We start from the raw sequence: 23,227 nt of genomic DNA on the forward strand, positions 1-23,227 counted from the left end.
AAAGCCAGCCACTGAGATTTGAATCTTCTGCTGCCATGCAGAGGTGACAGGCATCCAAAAAGGATGTGACCATGTACTTCTGAGTTAGCACAGCCTAACAGAGCTGTCCCAGTCCAGCAGTCAGTGGTGCAAGCAGTCCACACCTGTGGCCTGAAGTAGGCCAACCTGTCATTGGACTACAGTGTGAAGGGGGAACAAGCAGAATTTCAGAGAAAATAAGTTTCTATGGCCACATCCTCCAAAACATGGCTCTCCAAGACAGATATGCTGAGGGATTTCATCCCTAACGATTTACCTCTCTACAAACATTGGTATTTGCTCAGCTATTTCTGCAGCTGTACCATACCATGCAGAAAACACATCTACTGAATCTTCTGGCCACCTGTAAACAAAGAACTGCTTATCACGCCTGAGGCACAGGTCCCGAAAGCTAAAAAAAATATGAATCTGCAAGAATATGGGAGAGATTTGCAGTCCCTACTGCATTTAGAAGGCAAATGGGCCATCTGAACTTGGAGAACATTGGGAGTCCAATTCTTCCAATATTTGGAATGCCTGGCAAACCATTTGCAAATGATTTAGGAGTAACCTCCTGGCAACTTCCTGAGAAGGTTTAACACAACTACATCCTGTTAGCAACAGAGAAGGGCTGGGGATAGCACAGGGCTGGAAGACAGAGTCCAAATTTCTGAGGAGACACGAACAGAACAATTCACTTCCCGTCCACAATTTGGTCCTACAGACGGCAAGATGGCGGGGTCTGTAACCACTGGGAAGAGACAAGCACAGCATATTGGCAGCCATTGTCTTTCACATTTCTGTAACTACTGTCCTCTACAGACAGGATAAAAGTCCTCACACTTCATGAACTCCAGGGAACATGAATGCAGAGCCTCGATCCTTCTTTAGACACACGGACTGTGGGAAGGGCTTGGGCACCGTGGGAAGCTCTGGCATCATTAAAGGCTGTTCTTCAGGATGTCACTACATGCCAAATTCAGAGCAAGGAAGAATCAATCCCATCCAAGGAAGAATCTATCCCATCAAAGGTCCTCAGCACCAAGCATCTCCACCTGTGGAACCGTATGCGAGCAATCCTGTAGTTCAGCCTCTGATTAGAAGAGGAAGGCAGAGGAAGATCCAAACAACTCTATTAGTGGAATTTAAAAGGACACAATAATTCAGTGTCAGTTTTCTGCTTCTTTTTGGCTGACTGAGCTCCTTGGGTGCTGAGAAAAAACACAGAAATCACCCATGTCTCATCTACCTGTCTCCTCAATGTTAGTATGGCCTTGGAATTGCTGGTACAGAGAGGCAAAGCTGATCTGTTGGATAAACAAGTGAGCAAAGATCTTCCTCATTCAGTGCTACCAGAGAACTAAAAAGTTTAGGATAAATAGAACTACGCCTCAATCCAAGATTTAGATAAACCTACAAGCTACTGCCAGCAGCAGGCCATCACTTTTCCTAGAATCTCTCTCTAATTTTAAGCAACAAATATTAAATGTGCTAGGAATATATTGTTTCCCATTGCAAAAGGAAGATAGAAGTGATCAACCATCAGTGTTATTTGACAGTGAGGCACGTTCCTCAAGATGGGAAAGCATCTGAGCTCATCCTTAGATGGAGCCATGAAGTATGATTCAGTCAACATACATAAAGTATCTAGACTCATTTCTAACATGGACAGGCAAAGCAGCAGAGACATGCTCATATAAGCAGAAGTACTGTGTTCAGTCATCTCTAATTTAAAAAATAATCATATGAGACTAACTGAAAAAAAGACAGCTAGATAGCCAAAGGCTAACAAGAAAAAGATAAAATAAAAAATAAAAGTCCTATGCAAGAGAAACAATACGAACACGTTCACGGAATTCTAAACACAATTTGTTACTTATAGAGGTGGTCGAAAAAAAGCTGAGAAACATCCAGAATGCTTCCCTCCCTGTGTGCTGAGTTTGAAAGAGGTAACTTTGGAGAGAGAAATAACAGGAGGCTGCTCTCTTAGAGTACCTGCAATATGCAGCTCTCCATTTTTCATAGTATAAAACAGCTGATATCTACCAACACACAATATTACAGCACAGTATACCTCGGCATCCACAGAACAGTCAATGCTGATCCTTTGCAGCTTTACTTTTGATCAACTGCATCAACATGTAAGCAGAATATTTCTAAGTGTGAAGTTCCTCTACCTTCCCTGCTCTTGTAACAATATCCACTGCTTCATTCAACATGAAATAATATCTTCTCAAAAGAACAGAAAATAAACGTTTGGTTACAAAGGTCTCCCTTCCATAGAAACAATGCCCTTTTCAAGACATTTGATAGTATTTTCCATTTAATCAGTGAGAAAGAACTAGCAGCAAAACACTGAAAACACAACTCAGAGAGGAAACTTAATTTATTTGTCTAAAACACCAAACTAAGCTGAGATACCTTAGTTCAGTCAAAGCTTCTTCCATTTCTTCACAAGCCTGGGTTTCATAAACAAATATTCCAAGTTCATCTATCTACAAAAATAGGAAGGACAATTCTCGACTTTCCTCTGATACCAAGTTAATTTACAAGTCCTTGAAGATCAGATGAAAAATAGGAAGCAATCCTATATTCCTTGAGACACTCCACCACATTTCCCAAGCGTACTGGAGAGGAGGAACACGAGTCTTCTTTAGAAAGGTGCATGGGAAGGCCTGTTGCCATCTCTTGGAGACAGAGTATGCATTTACATCACCATGACTGCCATGGTACAGAATCCTTGATCGCTACTTTTATACAGCATGACCAATTATTTGAGTATTGTAGTCTGCCGTCTCCATTCGCAGAATGTACGGGATGATGCTATCAATCTGAACGTTCCCAATTAGTCCTGCAAAGAACAGCTCTTCCGTAATGGCAGCACTCATCAGCCTCAGGGCAGGCAATCTGAGAAGAAGTCGCGACAGTCTGCAAAGTAAGTTTGGTGTTATTCACAACCATTTTATTGACGACAGTGATAGAAATTTGCTACGGTTACTTCATGAGAGGCTTAAATACTTACAGCAAAAATACGTTAACTTTAGAGTCAGTCGTTTCTTTGGCAGTACCAAAAATGTGAATATATTAGTCAATGGACTGTACAATATTTGGACTTACGACTTAGAAGGAGGAAATACTCCAAATAGGTGCAATTCAAAATGAAAGAAACACTTCGTCTATATTCCAGTATTTCAGTTTGGAAATTAGTAAGTACAGAAACGATAATCATAAAATATTAAATGCTTATACGTGTTAAGTGTTCTGAAGGTCATTTCTAAGCTTTACGAAGGTAAGAAGAAAATGTATGTGTTTACTGTAAGTAATACTGTGCAAATCAGTATCGCTGGATGCTCTGAAAAGAGAACCATCAAATGAGCACATAAGGGTACACACCTGTAAGTATCATCTGGATATGCTTTGGTTACATAGTCCTGGAATTCCATGTACGCCTTTTCTTGGAATTTCTCAATCTGTCCCACGTTTTCCAGCCCTGGGTGATCTGAAAGACACCCCACACTGTTACACCTGTCACACCAAGATGCGTTAAAAGCTGCACAGATTATCTACTTGTAAGCATGCTGAAATGATTATTTGATAGCTGTAGCAACGTCAAGTTCTCTAACAGTTTCTTTGAAGGATGCTACTTTTCCTCTTATTTCTCTTCCTCTACGTTGATGTTTTACTTTACTGTATAAATACAACCAGACAATTGGAAAAGTTCAAATATGCGCAGTCAGTGCTTGCAATGTTTACATCATTCCTGATAATAAACCTCTGTTCTCTGTGTCGTATGAACGGTATTGTTCCAATATACTGATATTTATCGAAACAGCATATGCACAAATAGCATTTGGGAGGAAAAAAAGGTAAATAGCCATAGGGGAAAAAAAAGAAAAGGTTCTGAACTATTTGTTTCCCAAAGTTTGCAGGAATGAAACGTTATTTAATCTACTGGCCAAGTCACATTTGGAAATTATTATCTGGTGATTCTGACCACTTTCTTTGTTTTCAATCTGGCTTAATGTAAGTATTGTACTGTCGTAATACCATGACAAATTGTGTACTGTTATTTGTAAAAAATCAGAGCAGACGACAGGAGGTTAGCAAAGGAAGCAACAGATTTGAAGAGTTATTGTTGACATGCCATATATATTGCTTCATGACATTGTTTTTAGAGCAGTGTCAGAAACAGCTAGAAGTCTGCTTCCAAAACAGTAGCTGAAGGCTGCTAGCATGCTAGTAGCCACTTATAAAGATGCCACGTCTTGTAGGCACTCCCTTGCACTCATCTCTTTGCCCAAGGCTGACTTGCTACAGTCATACAGCTGACGTGGCACAGATTTTCATTAATCTTCCCATCTCCAGCTATGGAAGATGGCAAATCAGCAGGGTCTACCAAAGTGGATGTTCTTACCTTAGGACTGCTGCACGTGCAGTCCAGCCCCATCCTGAAGTGGAGCAGTAAAATCCCTGAAGTTAACATTTCTGGCCTATGAATCATTGCCAGAATATCCCTTCTGTTCTATGTACTGGTACAAGTTTTATGTCTTGCATGTATACTGTCGAGTATATTGGCTTATGGGTCAATATGCTGACATTAAGGCAGCTGCACATCCTTAGGAATATGATCATAAAACTACGTGACCTAAAGAAAAGTCAGTCCAGTCACCTGACCTGATACAGACTTTTCCAAGCATATTTGTCCTCCTACCTCTTGAATCCTTAAACGCAATTTGGAAGGAAGCAAACTAATTTTGGGCTGAAGAAATAAGTAAATGTTACTTTGCAAGTGTAAGCTCTCTAAGGAAATACCTTCAGGTCTGTAACAGGATTGATTTCTTAAGTCAGGTCAACACATTCTGCCAAAAATTCTTTCCTGGAGGAACCTGTACCAGTTACAAGTATAGGAGTGGCACAAGAGGACTGCTTTGGGGGAAAGGAATGCTTAACAGTGCATTAAATCTCCTGCAAGCACGATCTACTAAATTTAAAGCAGCAAACACCCTCTTACCCATCACTTAAAGGATGTCCCTGAGTCTGCATATTCAATCCTTAGCATGAAGGAAAGATTATAAACATCTTCATTCACCCTTAGTATTGAGATCAAACCCGTAGCGGATACTGCTTATCAGAAAACTGAAATAGTTCTGACATAACCTAAATGGCTTCTCATTTGAAGGAAGGTCTTCAATCTCAGAAGTCTTTCCCAAAAGTCCAAAAAGAGAAGAAAAAAAATTACAAAGGGGGGGGAAAAAAAAGACAAACGTGGTTTTGTTACGTGCTTAGCCAAATTTCATGCACTTGCGCTGGTGCTGACACTTCTTCTGGAAGATGTGGATACTCTCTGGGGATACCACTTATAGAAAAGATAACTTCAGCGTTCTTTTGTATACGTATCAGAGATCTTGCTTAAAACTTCTACTTTTCAAGTGCCAAACTTCAAGATGTTTTTTTCACCTCAACTGATTTCTCCTGGAAAGGGTGATCTGCAACTGAACTGAAAAAGACAGCTCTATGCAGACCTAAGACACCTACAGAAGTGGCAGGTACTATCCGGCTCTCCCACATCCCACACAACAGACAGACATTGCTATGACTCACACGACTTTTTCAAATATATTCTGATCTCTTCCACAGAACATCAGCATCTAGAAAACACAGAGCAACGAGAAGCTACTCATGCTTTTAAACTTTTCTAATGCAAAATAGAGTGACTCTTTATTTACCTGCTAAATCTAATCGTGAAAAATTCCTGGTGATACAGAAAACACTTGAGGTTTATAATATACTTTGTTTTTATACTACATTCCTCAGTTCTGAATGACGAATCTAAGACCCGCAGCCTAAAGACAGAATATCTGAATGCGTTCACTGAAAAGTTAAGTTCTACAATTTTCAGATATTTAGTTTTGTCATTTTCTATAGTCTGCCTGTATGTGCCTCAGAATCTACTCAGTCCTTTTCTGTCTCAGCCAGAGAACCTTTACTCCTCCGTACTGGGGACTGATCACTCAGAAGGAAAAAACAGTCTTTATTTTATCTCAATAGCACTGCCTAATGTATTGCCACTAAATTCACTTACGGTACATTATGCAAATACTGACCAGGAAACAGAAACAAAAGGAAATGCTGTGTTTAATAATCATTTCATAATACTCGTGAAGTGAGGGGATATCTTACTGTGATTTTATATGCTAGAATCAAGGCTTGGAAATACTGTCATATATTAAAAGCACAACTTGGATTCATCTCAGCAGGAAGCACAGGAACAGTATATCTGAAAATTAAACTCCAGGCCCTCAGAAGAAGTACTCCAGAATAGAGACATACTTTTAGAAGGAATAAATAAGTAGCAGAGGAAAAAGCATCATCCGACTATTTTCATTAACAGTGTCACGGAGTTATCTAGATCGATCTATGTCCATGACAGGGGCGCAGTAGGCCCGTGGGCCCCCCGGCACCCGACAAATGGGAAGGGAAAAGGGAAAGGGGTAGGGAGATGGGAACTGGGCTCAAGGAAACAAACAGAGAAGTGGCAACGATCTAAGGAGGAAATTTTACTATTTTACTAACTATGATATTGGAACACAAGACAACACAATATAATACAATCTAATTGAAATTGAGGCTAATAAATCAAGTAAAATAAGAGAGAGAGAGGTTTCCGAAGACCAAGAAGCCTACTTTGAAACTGAAGGCGCCACGGCTTGGAAGCACACCCACACCGGCTGCCAGGCAGTGGGAGAGAGCCAGTGTCACTTTCGTGACGTGTTTCCCTCTCTGACCGTGAGGTCCTCTGGGATGTGCAGTTCTTCTCTGTGCTCCACATGATGTGGAATACCAATAGCAAAAGTTACAAAACCATGACAAAAAGAGAACCCTCTTCTTCCTACAGTCCTGTGTCATTCATTATACCTTCCCAGGTTCCTCAACAAGGGAGGCAGAGAGCAGCAACAGCATCTAGTGAAAGAGAAATTCTACAGCAGAAAATAACATACATACAGATACTTCTTTATCACCTTATTAATCCTGTCCAGTACTTAGCAGTACTTTCAAAACTAAAGACTTGATGAGCGGGCTTATCCCAGTTCCCACACAGCCTACTTATCTGATGTTACTTTCTCATTTTCTAAAGCAGTTCCATCTCCTTTTCCTTCCTCTATAACCCCTTAAGAGGACAGGGGGAAAAAAAACTTACCTGAATCATGCCTTTGTGGGAAACAGAAAATATTAGATATGGACTTTTAAGCCAACTTTCAACCACTCAAGTCTCTACAGTCACAGAAAAAGAATAATGTTTCACATTAAGAATGATCACGTACCAGGACTAAAGAGTACAATTGCTTTCAAATACGCATATTCATATCCATCTAGGCAAAGCTTCACCATACTGTTACAGAACTCTTGCAGTTTGAAGATGTGCTCCATTACTAGTTTTCCTCTGTCTGTCGGCAGCTTATCTGAATTGACACACACATAAAATACAAAAACCCCACAGTCAACAGGCATGTGCAAATGTGTTGGGATTTTTAAAACATCATCACTTAAAGTACATTCAAACAGCAGAAGATCTATGCCACCTATAAACTCTACACACTAGAACTGAATACTCTTTACATCAACAAGTCCTGCCACTAATATTTCCAATAATCAGAGGTGGACTACAGGTCAGAATGAAAAATGAAAGAAAAGGCTACTTGTAAGTAAAGAAGAATACCATGCCATTGCAGATCTGTGCTGTACGCCTAAGAGCAGGTGCTGTACTTAATTCATCAATGGAGTTGGTCAGTGTACATTTGCATGAGTTACTTCAGTGGATGTGAGCACAGCGAGGCTCAGCAGTGGTGACAGCAAAAATACAGACAAGCCATATCCTGGACAGCCATGCAGATTGCTACAAGCACAGCATGCAGGCTCTTGGTCATTGCTGGCAAAAACATGCGGCTAATAGTAGCGACTGTGTTGAAAAATAGTGTCTTGTAGCTGAGCATTTGCTCTGTCTAACAGCTTCATTGTGCAATGTGTATCTGCTGTAGGTTCCGTAGAAATAAATAGGAGGCATTACTTTCAGAGCGACTTACGTAGATACATAAGCCAAATTATTTAAAGGGGTTATATCACCAAGGAGGCGTTTGGCTGCTGTTTCACAGTTACACAGCAGGGACAGCTGGGTCCTCCTCCACACCCCAGGCAGGGGGGAATCATTCACAGCACACCTGTCTTCTTAAAGTCAGTATTGCCTGAAAGACTCCTATTTTGAGTGGTGCATCCTAACAGAACTACACAATACTATCAGATATCACACGCAATTATAATGATTAAAAAATATACACTGTGTTTTCTATTATTTTGTTTCAGCTCTGTTACCTTCCACAAATGGTAGCTTTGCACTAACGACTGACAGATACGTGATGAGCTTCTGCTCAGTTCAGCTCTTAAAACCCACGAATTCCCCAGGTGTGCAGATGTGCTCAGTCAGCACCTTACCTTGCTGCAAGCTGTCGTGAAGGTGATTAACAAACGCAGTTAATATAGTTGCCACATTCATGACCTGAGAGCACTGTGCGAGGCCAAGGGTAAAAAGTTCATTCCAGCAGGCTTTTACTAATGATATGCTGTTATCCTGTCTATTAAATTGAAAAACATAATAATTGCACTTAATAAAATCACTCACTTGCTTTTACACAGTTTTTCAATTTGAAGAACACTTCATAAAACATTGATCTGATTCAACCACTGCAGCCAGTGCCAAAATGAGATCCTGCATCAAACATGTTTCTATTTGCATGCTAGGATTAAATTGCCTGTTTTAAGGGACATTTGTAATGAAATCACTGTTGTCTCAACGTCTGATCTGTACCGCAAAAGCAAGCTGGTACAGTCTACACCATACAGCTTCTACAAGTATTTGTTACATCCCCTTTCATCCTGCCAAGATTCCTGGTAAAGGGGACGATCCCTCCCTGTAAGCAGGAATTCTCTTTGCTACCACTATCAGACGCTATTTTGATACTAAGCTAAAGAAGAACACAGAAGACCCTGATCTACAAGATGATTTTGTGCTCCCTTTGTATCACGGCTGATAGATGCGTATCACACTGTAATACTGACAGTTTATTGGATGACAACTTTCCTCATGCTGCCTTGAGATCTTTTCTCATGATGATCATCAATGTACAACCACACACAGCTCCACAACTTTTAATGATCCATCAAATTCTGCTTATAAAAAGAGAACGTTACATGAACTGTAAAGAGAATAATACCGATTGCTTTCTGGGCATAGCAACCATTTGGTTTTGGAAAATCTCTGCAAGTAAACAGCTTAGGTTCAGCAAGCATTCAGGATTCACTTGGCACGTTGTTCGTATTGTTCATTAAATGCAAAATTATCACTAACTCACCTATAAAGATAGCAGCATTTGGAGCTCCAGAAAGGAGCTTCTCTTTGGTGACTGATACGCATCTTAAGTTCAGGAGGTGCTATTCAAAAATGACAGAAGTCCTACTTACTGAAAATGTATTAAAGAAGGGCAGCAAGCAGGCATTTGATCGTTATGAATCTACTCCTTTTCTCTTCCAAACTCAACCAAGTACTTGATTTGAAGTGAAGCTGGGAATTCTTTTGATTGAGTGAATTTACCTTTATGCTTAAGATCAATACAACTGTTTCAACAAACTGGTTTATGTTTTCAAAGGTCCTTGAAGATGGCAGTACAAATAACAAATGAAAGAGCCTGTCACCCCAACATGAGCCAATAGAGTAATTGAGCACCTACCCTAAAGCTTGGAAAGACGGAATGGAGCGTGCCCAGTGCATGGACAAGAAAAGCAACCTGGAGGCAGTCTCGCAGATATAGTGAACGTTGAGATATTCGGGCATAGGAGAAGGCATGGTGAGCTGGCGCAAAACAAAAAGAAAAGGCAAGTCAGTTGTTTTGCTTTCTCTGTATGAAACACAATAAGAAAAATCACTTTCAGGATTAACAGGAGAAAAAGTAACATTTTTTCAATAACTGTGAGATAATTCCAAAATAAAATTGGACAAATGCTTTATTTGCTCCTTCCTCCCCACACTGTGATATCCAAAAGAGACCACAAAGCGAGCAAAACAGTCAACACTGTTAATCTTAACTTAGATGAGGATTTATGTCTGGATCACCTGGAGATGAAGAATCTCAAAACTTTCAAGACAATCTGTGTAGAAGCTTTAGAAGAACAGCTGTAATTAGAACGAAGTAGCTTAGAGCATACGGCAAAGTATGTAGAAAATACAAACATGGCCACACCACCACTTTCACTTGCAGATCTGAGCGAAGGGGGTTTGACCCACAGTGTTATCCACAGAAATCACAGTTTGTAACAGAATGTAAAACAAAACAGAGCTGATATTTGCATTAGGAATATGAGTGACCAAAATGCGCTGCTGAGAGACAAAGTTTACTCATAGAATCATACAAATTGTAGAATGGCTTGGGCTGGGACCTCAAGGATCATCAAGCTCCAACCCCCCTGCTGCACGCAGGGCCACCAACCTCCATATCTAATATTAGACCAGCCTGCCCAGGGTCTCATCCAACCTGGCTTTGAACACCTCCAGGGACGGGGCATCCACAACCATCGGTAGGGCATCCACAAAACTTCAGTTTAATGCAAACCATGTTTTTAAGGTAAGAGGCAATAAAATAATGCTACAGAAATGCTGAGGAGAGCTGCAGATTCTCCCAAGCATACAGCCAAATACTGAACAAAAAGCTGTGCATTCATCAGCAATGAATGGCAATACCTGAATAGCTACCCTTTTGAGAAGCACAAAAGATGACTTAATCACATCATTAATTTGTCTTATGTTAAAATGGTTAGAAATTGCCAACAATAAAAAAGCATTAAGTACCCTGAATGCTACGTGTGCATCACTGAGTAGTGGCCCCTCTATTTCAACAATATTCATGCTTGTTTCTCCACCACTGAGCTGTACGTTGGCCTCAACACTGTCGGAGTTCTGGCACGCTGCACTCTCTCCAGGATTTAATGCTTTTGCGAGAGTATCAAATGCCCTGTAAGATCAAGAAAAAATAAAAGAAAACAAGAAAACTTCATCTTAGAGATCATTTCGATTTAAGAGGAACCTGCATACCTGAAGCCTGCAGTTAGAGGTCTGTTTCAAATAAGCAGACTTGGAAAATATAAGACAGCAATATACTTCTCCTGACACTCAACCCAGTAAAATTACTGAAAACTCCAAGTTACACAGTCTCTGAAGCAATAAAATTAGCAGCAGGTCCTGTTCACACCAGTTGACAACACATTCACAGTTTTGACATACTGATTGTGCTGCTGAATCACAGTTTGCCTTTTGAGATCTCTTAAGCGATGTTTACTGGGAGTGCTGGCACGAGCATTTTAAGCACATCAAGATCAGACTGCTGTTAAAACTCCTACTGCGTGTGTAAATTTTGGAGACTTTTGCTTTTAAGAAGCACAAGCAGAAGGACTAAGCTTCTGCAAGTAACCAGCGACAGTTCGGTCATTCAACACAATTTGAGAAAACAACCTCTAAATATGTGAGAGAAAGTGCTCGCATTCATTTGGTACCATTCTGAGTGCCCTTTGGTGTTGGGCAGTGATGTCTGTGAAGACCAAGGCATGAGCACTAACATTACAGGTAGACGTCAGAATGGGAACAGATGTATGACTTTATTTCCCTGCTTGGTAACACATCCACTTTGTGCACAAACACACCTGAGAAGCAAATCTGATCCATGTAGAGACACAGCCTGGATTCCTGCCTACGTGCAGATGACGTGCTCTGATAGTTGCATCATTTGCACACTGTCACATGAAAATCTCACGCGGACGCCTGAGGGCTTTACAAAAGCTGATTACAGGTGTGCATGTGGAGATGATTCCCAATTTGAATGTATACGTTTGTGCCACAGAACCTAAAATTACCAAATTAATGTCCAGTCAAAATTCCTGATTTCTGAAGTAAAGCTTTAGCTCCCTCCTCCTCTTCCACACTCCTTTGCTATTTACATTTATTAATACACTAAAAAATAAAAAATAAAATCTAGGTGCTTATGGTGTTCAGTGCAACCATTTACAATCCAAAGAAACAATACCTAGCTGCTGATAATGTCTTAGGTGACGGTAAATGAGCTAGAATGGTTTTGGGTCCTACCCTATGGATCCCTACACAGGGGAGAGACTGAGGCATGCCCAAGTGGGCACCACAGATGTATCTGGGAAGCTTTCCATCTCAAGTATGTCAAAGGTGGGCATTAAGGGAAGGCGCTCAGGGGTAAGCTCTGAAGTGATTTCATCTGTCTCCTGTGAGGAAATCCGAGTTTCAGGTCTCGTGTGTCTCCTTCTCCATAGCCTTGGGTGTAACAGGCAAAACCAGCAGCTCTAAGGCAGCTGCTTAAGAAAAAGAGGATCTCTTCAGAGCTCTTGTATGTATCAGGGACAGAAATGCAAGCCAGGAACAAGATCTCTCCCCAGTAGGTAATGTTACGTGTCTCTATGTATTATTCTAGTTTAGGTTAAACAGTCCTTTTTGAACGTGTTGGGCATGTACGCTCTGTAACCACATCTTCCCACAATACTTTTCTTCCAAGTTATTCTTGAAAGTCTGCTTTCAAAGAGTCCTCTCCCTCCTTCATCCTAAATTCTGCTTCTTAACAGCTCTACACTGTGTGTTACCCTTCATATGCTATGCTTCAAAATGAACAATGGCTTAAACACCAAGGAAACACTATATTAAACACCAAGGAAAAGAGAATCCAGACTAGAGGTTGCCTTGATGTTACAGAAACAATGCTTACAGAGTAACACAAAAGGGTACAATCAGTGTTAAAATCCGTGGTACTGACACTGTTAGAAACAACTTTGGTTCTCTTTTCCTTGAGCTCAGTCACAGACATTTAACAGGGCTTCTGATTAGCTGTAAAATTTGAACCTCGCTAATGAAGCCATCAGAGGACAAAGCGTGTAACACTGTAATATAAAAGCAGCAGAATACTTGAAGTTATACACTAAATTTGTGCCAGCAAAACTGAAAGCTTTACTGTATCTGCAAGTAACAGAATATAACAGAATGCATGTAAAACACTGATAGATAAAACCTGCTTTTTGCAGCCCCTTGAACTCATTTTTGTCAGCACACATCTGTGTCAGTAAGATCAAGCTGGCACAAGGCCTGGCAACGAAATCAAAGGGTTTATAAAAAATGTATTTTCTGCTTGGCTAACAGCTTCCCCTTTACAGGAGCATTTGAACCCAAAGGCCCCACTGGAGACCTGTGAGGCTACCCACTAGACAAGAGCATGTCTACACTGAGTCAGAGCTCCGTCACGCTCTCTGGCTGAGAGAACTCAATGGCTTTTCACAGATGGATTTTTAAAGCTGAACATAAGTAAGCACCTGCAAGTACCAGGAAACTAGGAAATGAAAGAAGATCATGCACCCTTACTATTAAGTGCATCTTTTTGTACAGCCATTTGATGTTTATCAGCACAATGTAACACTGCACACTATTTACCTAGGAGAACACAGCAAAGGTCCAGACCAGCAGCTATAATACAGGTCACATCAATGTTAGCAGCACATACGAAGAAAGGGGCAGAACAAATGGGTTCTGCTTGATGTTACACTGAGCAGGTGACTGGATTATAGGGAAAACCTGTTGTATTTTGGGTCAGCATAAACTGCATCGCTACATTCTTAATTGCTTTATTCTGCATATGCATTTTTGATACCACGTTTATAATACAGATGGAGTGTAAAAGAACACTTGTGAGACAGCTGTCAGAAGCCTGAGTGGAGTGACGATCAAGGAAGAACATGATTCTCATTGAAGAAATACAGAAGGAAGTACTATAAAAGATACATCCCACATATGCTGAGTTAAAACCTGTGCAAGACAGAAGTTTTTAAATACATACTGAATGTATTTGTGTCAGCAATGAGCATTCTTTGAGTCTTCCTGCCTCCAAATAAAATCCTTTTCGAGCTTTTAAGGCACTTAACATTTAGAAGTAATAAACTACTTACAGATGAGATCTTCAAGAGCCAGTTTCCCTTAATACTAAGGGTACGGTACAAAAACCACACACATCTTATCAACTAAACTATGATAATTTAATTAATGCTCTGAACTAACAGAGACATTCTTGAGAGTGGTAACATTTCACGTAGATCATGCTTTACCTTGTAACATCACTACTTCCTTGTTCTTCTTGCTGGAGTTCAGGTAGCGATCCATCTCCATTACTTAAGCTCTCAATCATAGATAGCTCCGTACTGCTTTGTGACAGATCTTTGGATTTACTGAGGTTTGCTAATGATGTCACCACATTTGCCAGGGTACTTAAGTCTCCCTGACAGGCTTCAACCTAAGGGAAAAAATACAGCTTTTAATTCTTTCTTACTGGCAGTAGCTAACATGCAACAGAAGACTCTTTTACACTAATGAAGAACTGAGTTTAAGAATAGATCTGTATGAAAATGATTACTTTCGAGAATTGGAAAATCATCATGCAGCAGTTGGATGCGGCACTGCTTCTATGATCTTCAAGGTCTTTTCCAACCTGAGTAATTCTATGATTCTATGATTCTAAAATATGAAACATTTAGACATTTGTTTTCACAAGTTACTGATATCTGTTTCTCTCAGAAAGAATGCTACAGATGTGAGCTACCAGGAGAAATGTTAGCATCTCCACTCGCTAGTCCATCATTGGCATTATAAAACTACATTAGACTGGATTATATTTTTGCCATCTTCTTTCCTTCCTTGCATAAACAAGGAAGCAGTAAAATTCTGCAGACAGAAGGAGGCAAAATGCACAAAAGCAGTATGAGGTGATTTAATATTGGCTAGAAAAATACAAAAGCTTCATACTGTGCATATGTAGGGCCATTATCACATCGCTTTAGTGGATCAGTACCCACAACACAATGGAAACAAAGGAATTCCAGCTCAGAAGTACATTTGAAGAAAGAGCACAACTGAGACAGCCCTCATTAGCTTTGGGGGAAAAAAGAAACAGAAAAACAACACCGGGGGAAAACACTACCAATATTTATGGACTGCACTGTGATAATGCCACAGCCACGCGACATCTGCAAATGCCCTGCTCTGTTTGAATCAAAAAACCTCCAAGTGTCAGAAATGCCAAGTACAAATACAAATGAAGCTGCCTTTAAGGATGCCTAAAAGGAGGTTGGCACTTTTCACATCCTTCCTATGGAGGGCTAACAGCATTCTTTTGAAGAGAAGATATCTGTAACGCTGGACAATGTTTTAAAAGCTGAATTTATCAAAAGGAAGATACAGCGGAACAGCACAACCTTCCATCCCTACGCGCACTACTAGAGCAAGCAAATCAAAAGCACTTAATACATCAGTCATGTCACCATGTACCTTATCTGGAGTCATCAGCACCGTAGGCTCGCTTTTAATTCCAGACTGAATGTTAACAAACATTCCCGATTCCAACAGACCTGTCGACCTGGCACAAAACAGCACGCATGTCAGTTCTGGGCTGATTTCAATAAACAGAGGTAGCTGGTCTACAGCAGAACGCGCTTACCTTCCTGTTTCATTGTCTGTAACAAACGTTGGAGTTGCAGCCAACGGGCTGCGTAGATCTTTCCGAATGTAGATCTTCTCTGTAGAAGCCGCACAGTTGGAAGATTTTTCTCTTGACACTTCAATAGGTTTCCTCTCACACTGCACAGCTAAGAAAACAGCACACAACCAGTAAGTCACATCGCAAACTACAGTCTAAGAAATGTTCCTCATTTTTGTCCTTGTTACTTCATCTTCAATTTTAATAACCACTTTGAGTGTTTATGGTCGTAACTCAAAAAGAAAACATCCACCCTAGCCAACCAACCAGCTGAAATGATGGGTGTTGGTCCAGACTTACAGTCTTGTTTCATTCCGAAGGCGATGCATCGCTGCAGCCGACAGTACTGACAGCGGTTCCGGTGGTGTTTGTTAATGACGCAGTCCTTCGTCCCTCGGCACGAATACACCAAATTCTTCCGTATACTCCTTTTAAAGAATCCTTTGCAGCCCTCACAAGTTACTGCTCCATAGTGACGTCCTGGTTTCGGAATAACATAAATTGTGATGTTAACTTTATGCTGTAATCTCTCTTCTTCTTTAGACATTTTCTTTTCTCAAAACACTCTGATTTTTTTCTCCATAGGTTTCAGGCCTTAAAACACATCACGTGGATACAGAACAACAAAGATATCAGTGAAACACATTCCTAGCTCAAAGCACTTCGCCTGGATACATATCTCAAAAGGACAAACAACCGCGTTGCTTGGTAAGTTCTTGCTGAACCTCCTGACAGCAGCGTTAAAAAGCTAAGAGAACAAGTTAGCACTAACACAGAACAAACTCTGAATTTATACATCCTTCTGCATGTTTTTAAGGCCCCTGGAGTCCAGCCCATGACAAATTCAGCAGTATAAATTTTATGCGTTATTGCTAATGGAAATATGGAAACTGCAAACGTATTTGTCAGCAGTAAGCGATCGTTTCAGAGCTCCTCTTTCACCTTTCACTTTCCTAACAGGTAATGTTACATCAGTAGTTCTTTCAGTAACACCCTTGAATGAGAGAAATAAACTAATAGAGCTAAATCAGATTAAAAACAATTTCTGTTCTGTAGTGCATTTTCTAATTTAGAATACTGACATATAGAAATTGCTAGGATGTACGACAGATAAAAAAGCCAAGTTTCATTATTTCTCAGAAGTAAATTGTTTTGATTCTTCCCTAGCACTAATTATAAATACTACCAAAAACCTCAAGTTGTGATGAAGGCACACCTGACAATTCATTACCATAGCTCAGTATCTATAGGTCAAGCCAGAGCAAACTGCTGCTAGGATCACCCACCTCTCACAGTATACTCCAGCCCCGTGCTGGGGATCCATAGGAGCTCTCCCAGCTGGAGCACGTCAGCTGGATCTTGTGTTTTATCTTATCGTCTTACACCTTATATTTGGCAGAAGTTTCTTTCATGAAGGGTGGAATCTGACATACACGTAGAGGAGCTACAATTCTAAGCTAAATTTGGCTTCAGTAGAAAGTTTTTAGATTGTTTCCTTTTTAAGCAGTTTCAGCTACATCCTACTGGTTTTCATGATGAAATCCTAACGTTATCTACTTCCTTTCCCTGCCCTCCATTCCCATTGCTTCCCAAAAGGAAGTATTTGATTGCAGTTATCACATTTTGATCTTACTGCCGAAGGATCACCACACAGATTTCAACCAGATAAAGCATAAGAATGTTCTAGCTAGATAAGTAACGAGCCAAGTTAACATCTCATTTCTCTTACACTGCATTACCAAGTGAAAAGAGAAAGGAGCTTTCAGTTCTCCCTTGTAAGAAAGACAAGGCACCCTCTCAGTAATTTCAGCTCAGACAGATTTGAAATAATACCTAGTGGCAGGCACACATGCAATAGGAATGTGGGGGAGAGCTGGAAAAGCATCAGAGTTCTCCAGTACAGAACTCCCACCTGATTTCCTTCCAATCTCTTGTTACCATTACGCAAAATTTAGTGCATGAAACGTTTTTCCTACCTGAGCACTCTATTTTGCCAGTGAATGCACTGCTTATTTTTAACCGGAGCTATCATGCATTTTTGTAGTTCTAGTAACAGATCTTCAAATAACGAGCTGTCCCACAGACACCTCACGTTGGCACTTCTTTTCACATACCTACAATGTCTTCTTTACCTGTTGGTTTCATACTTTAAATAATTAAAAGGTTTCTCACCTGTTTCTGACTTGACAACAATAACAAAGCTCATTGCATCACCTCCTCTTAAGTAACAACAAGCTCTTAACAGCAAGTCACCTAAGTCATTTTTTCAGCCAATTTTTACAATACAAAACAAAACGTATTAGCCTAAGGGAAAAAAGGCAAAAATTATCTGGTAGAAAAAACATACTGAATTTCTAAAGTAAAACAGAAGTAAACACGTCCCACCCTCAGACCTTAGAGAAACGTTTAGTTTCATTCTCCGCTGAAAAAGGTAGCCTATCTTTTCTGTTTGTGTGTGTACATAAGTGCATTTCTATGTATGCAAACTGTTACATCCCTTAAGAAGAACTTTTAACTGCGGTTATAAAATTGCATTACCCTGTTAACAAAAAAAGGAAGTGAAATACCTGAGGCCTTGTCTCCACACACAACACACAGATCAAACACTTTATTTAGGGCCTGCTCATTGGGAGAGTTGTCTGTTAAAATCTGAAAGAAAGTAGAAAATAATGTCACTTTCATTTTTCTCACCATCAAGAAACGTTGCAGTAAATCACGCTTGTGATTTCTTTTAAGATAAGGGACCAAATTGGCAGACTATGAGCCTACATGGACACAAAGGAGCAGAGCTACCTGCCATGTACTGTGCTCCTAATGGGAGGAACCAAAGTTTTACCTGTAATGCTTCCAAAAAGATTTCAAGAGTTCCTTTATTTAAATACTACCTCTGCAAAATGGGCTGACATTTTCAAAACCATTTATCCTCTGCGTACTCATTTTGTTGAATACATACCTTTTGTTGAGTTCTCTATTTACATTCTAATGGCTTAATCATAGTATGAAAGAGGCAAAAGCATTAAAAAAAATGCCATGGAGAGGCTGTGATTTCTACATTCCCTTTTGTCCATTCTTTTTTTTTTAATAATAGACACAAATGGTGGATCGACAGGAAATGAATTCTAAACAGTGCCATCAATTACCAAGTATTGATATCAATTATATGAATATGCTTTGCTTTTCAGTAACGGTTTGACATTATGACTGCATTCACGTCTTACTCATTTTTCTCTGGCACCTCAGACCCATAGCACTATAAGGCAGGCACTGCGGCCTTCTATTTGGACCTTAAAAAGATCCATCTCAATGAGATAAGCAAAGCACGGAAAAATGATCAACGTAAAAAAGGAACCCACAGGGTCACAACAAGCAGCAGCAAGCAAGTATCATCTGGACAATAACATAAAGCGGGAAACAGAACATCCTTCCGATTAAAAAGTGACACAATTTAGAAATGTTACGAGTTTCTAACTTCTGTGGCATCTTAATGGGAAGGCTGACACCCTCGTTCTCTCTATGCTTATTCAAGACAGGACCTGTGATATCAAGAAGGGTAACTTGCCGGATGATAAATACTTTATCTTCCAAAGAGAAAATAGAAAACAGCATAGGCTTATATATGGGAATGTTTAACAAGTCTTTCTAGTTAGCCTCTATTAATAACACTGTCTCAGAAATTCACCTAGTAAGTTTTTCTTTCAATATAACATCTTCTTAAGAAAAATAATCAAGTTAAAAGAAATTAACCTTTCATTTGGTTTGAATTTCCATAATTATTGTTATATGTGTTCGTGACCTTATATCAAATATATAAACAAATTTTAAGTCCTTCCATAGATGAAACCTGCTGCCCTGAAGCTGTAAGTTCCACATAAGGAAGGATTACAGAATTTGGCCCAGGAGGAGATAAAAATCCCGGACACACAGAGCTCACCAACTGACTTCAAATGTGTAGAATAACACTTGTTTATTGAGTTGAAGAGACACTGAAGGTGGAACAGATGATGGGAGAAAGAGCCTTGCAAAGTGTCGATGTAAAGACAAGATGCAATAAAGGAGACATTTTCTGCATAGTAAATGAATGAGTATTTCAAGTGAAGGAGATGAAATAAGAAAAATGATAAGAAAGGCAAAACTGCAGATGAAAGACTGTTTAGGACAGAAAGTATGGAAGAGCCCAAAGAACATGGAGTTGAAAAGCACATCAATGGCACTATTTGTTATCCTTCAGAAAGTCAGTGAAGTACAATCTCTGCAACTAAATAACAGCTGACAATAGAACAATCTAACTGAAGTGAGAGCGCAGACTGTTGTTTCTCAGATCCTCCTACGTTGCCCAAAATGTACAATCTAAACTACAGCTTTTCATTTGTTATCCAGACTGCCCCTCGATACCTCAGCCTTTATACCAGCGTAGCACACTTCTCATCTTTTAAACTCCCTTTGAAAACAACTTTCTTTTGAGGATTACTTCAGATGGAACCCAGCTGTTTTAAAGGTTGGTTGAAGTTTACCTAAAACACAAAGACACATGCTGAAATTCCCATTCAATTGCTTTTTGCTACTGCTTCCACAACACATGCAACATGCGAATCGCAGTTGTGGACTGGCTCCCTGAAAAGCAGTAAAGGGAAAGATCAGGATTCTCCATCTGAAAAGAGATTACTTGAAGGAGCTATGACAGTGATTTATAGAAGCAATACAATCTTTTTCCTTCTTTTAGTTTTTACTGCCATAGGCTATTATACAGACCGAGACACAAACAGTCTGTTAGAATGGTCTATGAGAAATAACAAAGAAGTCATTAATTTTAATGGCAGTTATCAAAGAAAGCCTCACTGCAATCTCCAGGACAGGAGGTCCCTCTAAATCATCAAGTAATGGAAGGGAAAGGATATGCTCAGAAGTACTGTTATGTTCTTGCCCAGTTGGTAACACTTAAGCACCCATTTCTGGCCACTATACGGGTAAGATACTGCACTAAGGAGATGGCAGCTACTCTCCTGTCTCCTGGACTGCCACACTGATGTATTTCACCATCAGAATACATGTACATGGGTAAATCAACGTGCAATAACTATGCAGTAGCTGAAGTGCGGTAATACCCTACTTCATGTAGAAGGAGCTCACATCTCCCAGGTCTTCTGTGCATGTTCTTCACACCCTTGGAATCAGTGCCATCACACACTGCTCAGCTGGGGATGTGGGGCAGAAGACTTGAAAGTGGCATATGACGACTAAGGAAGCAGCACGTACAGTGTGTGTAGGAGTAAAGAGCACTGCGGATCAGTTTAGGGAGCTACAGCCCCAACTAGTGACAATCTCAAACCGTTTGGGGTTTTGTAAATGCAGAATCTTTAGTGTTACTTTCCCACTGCCTCTGAGGAGTGACCTTCCCTACTTACAGTCTGAGAAACTGCCTTGGAATATAATTCACACAGCAGCGGACAGTGTACGAACAACGGCGTATGGAAAGGAAAACAAGTAGAAGGAAATGTCACGTGATAAAGACAAGGATGAAAAGATAATTTTTTCAGTAGATGAATACAGAGGGAGAGTCAATGAAGCAGCAATAAAAAAGGACCGTTGGTACAGCTGGAAATGGCAATAAAAGTAACAGAATTCTTTCTAATCTCACATATCAGGATATAAATGTTAAAAGCAGTACGTTTACCAAAAAAAATGTGTTTTCCTTGTAATTTCTAAGCAGCGATGCTAACTCCTAGAGCAAGGAAAAGGAGAGCGTTAAAAAAAGAACAAAAGAAAAACCTCAAAAAAGGAGAACCCAGACATACATATTTGGAAATAAAACATCTCTTCTTATTCCATTTGAATCAAAATTATCAAATAAAGTGGATTATCTACCTGGATGTGTTGTGCAGATATATCAGGGGATGCAAAAAACAGTTGGTTGACACCTGCAGCATCTGGAGTTGCTAGGATAACTTTTCCTGGAGTGGAATCTTGTCTGGCAAGGATCACCTTGCTTGGGGTAGAGCCATCATGATTTGTTAGGATGAACTGCTTGCCTGCTGAGCTCTGATCAAGTGCTGTAACAATCTGAATCTTCTGGCCCGTCTGCTGATCTGTGACAATCTAATAATACATTTATCTCAAATCGTTATGGTAATTTCAGATCACCTTTGGGGCCCAGCCTGGGCACTTGAAGAAAACTGGAATTTTGCCCTTAACATTTGTGAAGCAGGACTGTCTTCCCCTCCGTCACACAAGAGTTACATAAACTCAGGCAAAATCTAGGATTTTCACTTGCTTTTAAACGCACTCATGTCACCCTTGTGTTGGAAATCAAAACCTGCATTAAAAATCCAAGTTTTACACGCTTTTGCAATGCTACCAAACCCGCCGACAATTACAGCACCCAGAAATGGAGGTGTGTGTAACTCAGCCCTGAGACCCACAAGGTCCTGAGAAATCTTAACTCCTGACCTCGCCGCATGCCATGCACAGCGCTGAGCGCCTCCCGCACTGGGATGCTTCACAAGGAACATCCTTCAGCACCAACTGCATGCTTCAAAGTGAAAGAAAAGTATCAAACAGCAAAAAAAACTTGTTGCATATTTATAAACGTTTTACACTTCAGGGTTTGCTCCTAAATAAAATATGCAAGTAAAACAGAATCTCCCTCCCGGACACTTCTTTCTTCCTTTTTTTAAACCAATAACTTAATCTTCCCATGTCATTGCCTCACCAAGAACAAACCTACAGGCTGCTGGGTTTGGGTTTGGGTTTTTCTTTTTCATTTTTCCTATCTTCAGGCACAAATAGAGTAACCTGTGATTAAAGAACTCTCCAGGAAGCCCCCATTTTTTGCAAGATTTGTTTTAAGATTAAAATCCTTGGATAAAATAATCAAGATTCCATACACGTTCCATTACAAAACTCACTTTCAGTCCCGTCTTGCCTTTCTCTCCAAAAGCCTTCCTGTCAAGCTGCCTGCTTTAGTGCAGACATTCAGGAGAATCATTCTGCACTCACTGTTTGCTACAAACTGTTTTTTAACCACAGATGAACCAAATTTGCTGTTACCACTTCTAGGCGTCCAACTTCTTTTGTTCTTCGCAAAGCACAATTTAAAACTTATTTAGGCTGCAATTATACAATTCCATGGGCTAAAAGTATAAAACAAGAACTTCAGCTGTCACAAGATTGAACTTTAGGTTAGCACGGCAGGACCAAAACCCCACAGCAGTCACTAATATGATGAATAAAGGGTTTTCCATTCAGCTTTCAAAGATGTCCACATATGACTACACACATGACTACAGCAGTCCTTTACTTCCTCTTTCAGTTCCCTTCTGACTCCTTAGCAGGCAAACTCCCTTACCCTTTAGGCTCCTTTCTTTCCTGTTATTCCTCACACTCCATTTTTCCTCATTTTATCATCTTTCTTTCTCATGTCATTTCTGACTGTTACCCAGAATATTACCGAATCAATTACCCAGTGTTCCCTCCCCACCTCCGTGCACTTCTATTCCTTTGGGATAAGGAGAAATCCAGTGCATGTAATCCTCGACTGGGTGCAAGCATGTACTAAGTTAAACACAGAACACTGTGCTCTT

At 40.1% G+C, this 23,227-nt stretch overlaps 1 protein-coding gene across 6 annotated transcripts in view; it reads right to left on the reverse strand.

Moving 5' to 3' along the window:
- Nucleotides 1–2,318: 2,318 nt before the first annotated feature.
- NR2C1 (nuclear receptor subfamily 2 group C member 1) overlaps nt 2,319–23,227 on the reverse strand; it is a 40,862-nt gene continuing 19,953 nt past the window's right edge. For 2 of the 6 annotated variants that reach the window (XM_072356858.1, XM_072356929.1), the window contains 12 exons: nt 21,513–21,743; nt 18,218–18,299; nt 15,951–16,130; nt 15,612–15,759; nt 15,443–15,530; nt 14,227–14,411; nt 10,913–11,075; nt 9,798–9,919; nt 8,506–8,645; nt 7,341–7,478; nt 3,412–3,517; nt 2,388–2,946 (listed from right to left, as the gene is read on the reverse strand). In XM_072356858.1, coding sequence (XP_072212959.1) covers nt 2,772–2,946; nt 3,412–3,517; nt 7,341–7,478; nt 8,506–8,645; nt 9,798–9,919; nt 10,913–11,075; nt 14,227–14,411; nt 15,443–15,530; nt 15,612–15,759; nt 15,951–16,130; nt 18,218–18,299; nt 21,513–21,743 — 1,758 coding nt within the window. In that variant the 3' untranslated portion in view covers nt 2,388–2,771. Of the gene's footprint in view, nt 2,947–3,411; nt 3,518–7,340; nt 7,479–8,505; nt 8,646–9,797; nt 9,920–10,912; nt 11,076–14,226; nt 14,412–15,442; nt 15,531–15,611; nt 15,760–15,950; nt 16,131–18,217; nt 18,300–21,512; nt 21,744–23,227 lie in introns of all 6 variants that reach the window. The other 4 variants (XM_072357083.1, XM_072357166.1, XM_072356999.1 and 1 more) reach the window with 3 other exon arrangements.

This window comes from Excalfactoria chinensis, chromosome 1 (genome assembly GCF_039878825.1).
Source record: "Excalfactoria chinensis isolate bCotChi1 chromosome 1, bCotChi1.hap2, whole genome shotgun sequence".
Classification (NCBI taxonomy): Eukaryota; Metazoa; Chordata; class Aves; order Galliformes; family Phasianidae; genus Excalfactoria; species Excalfactoria chinensis.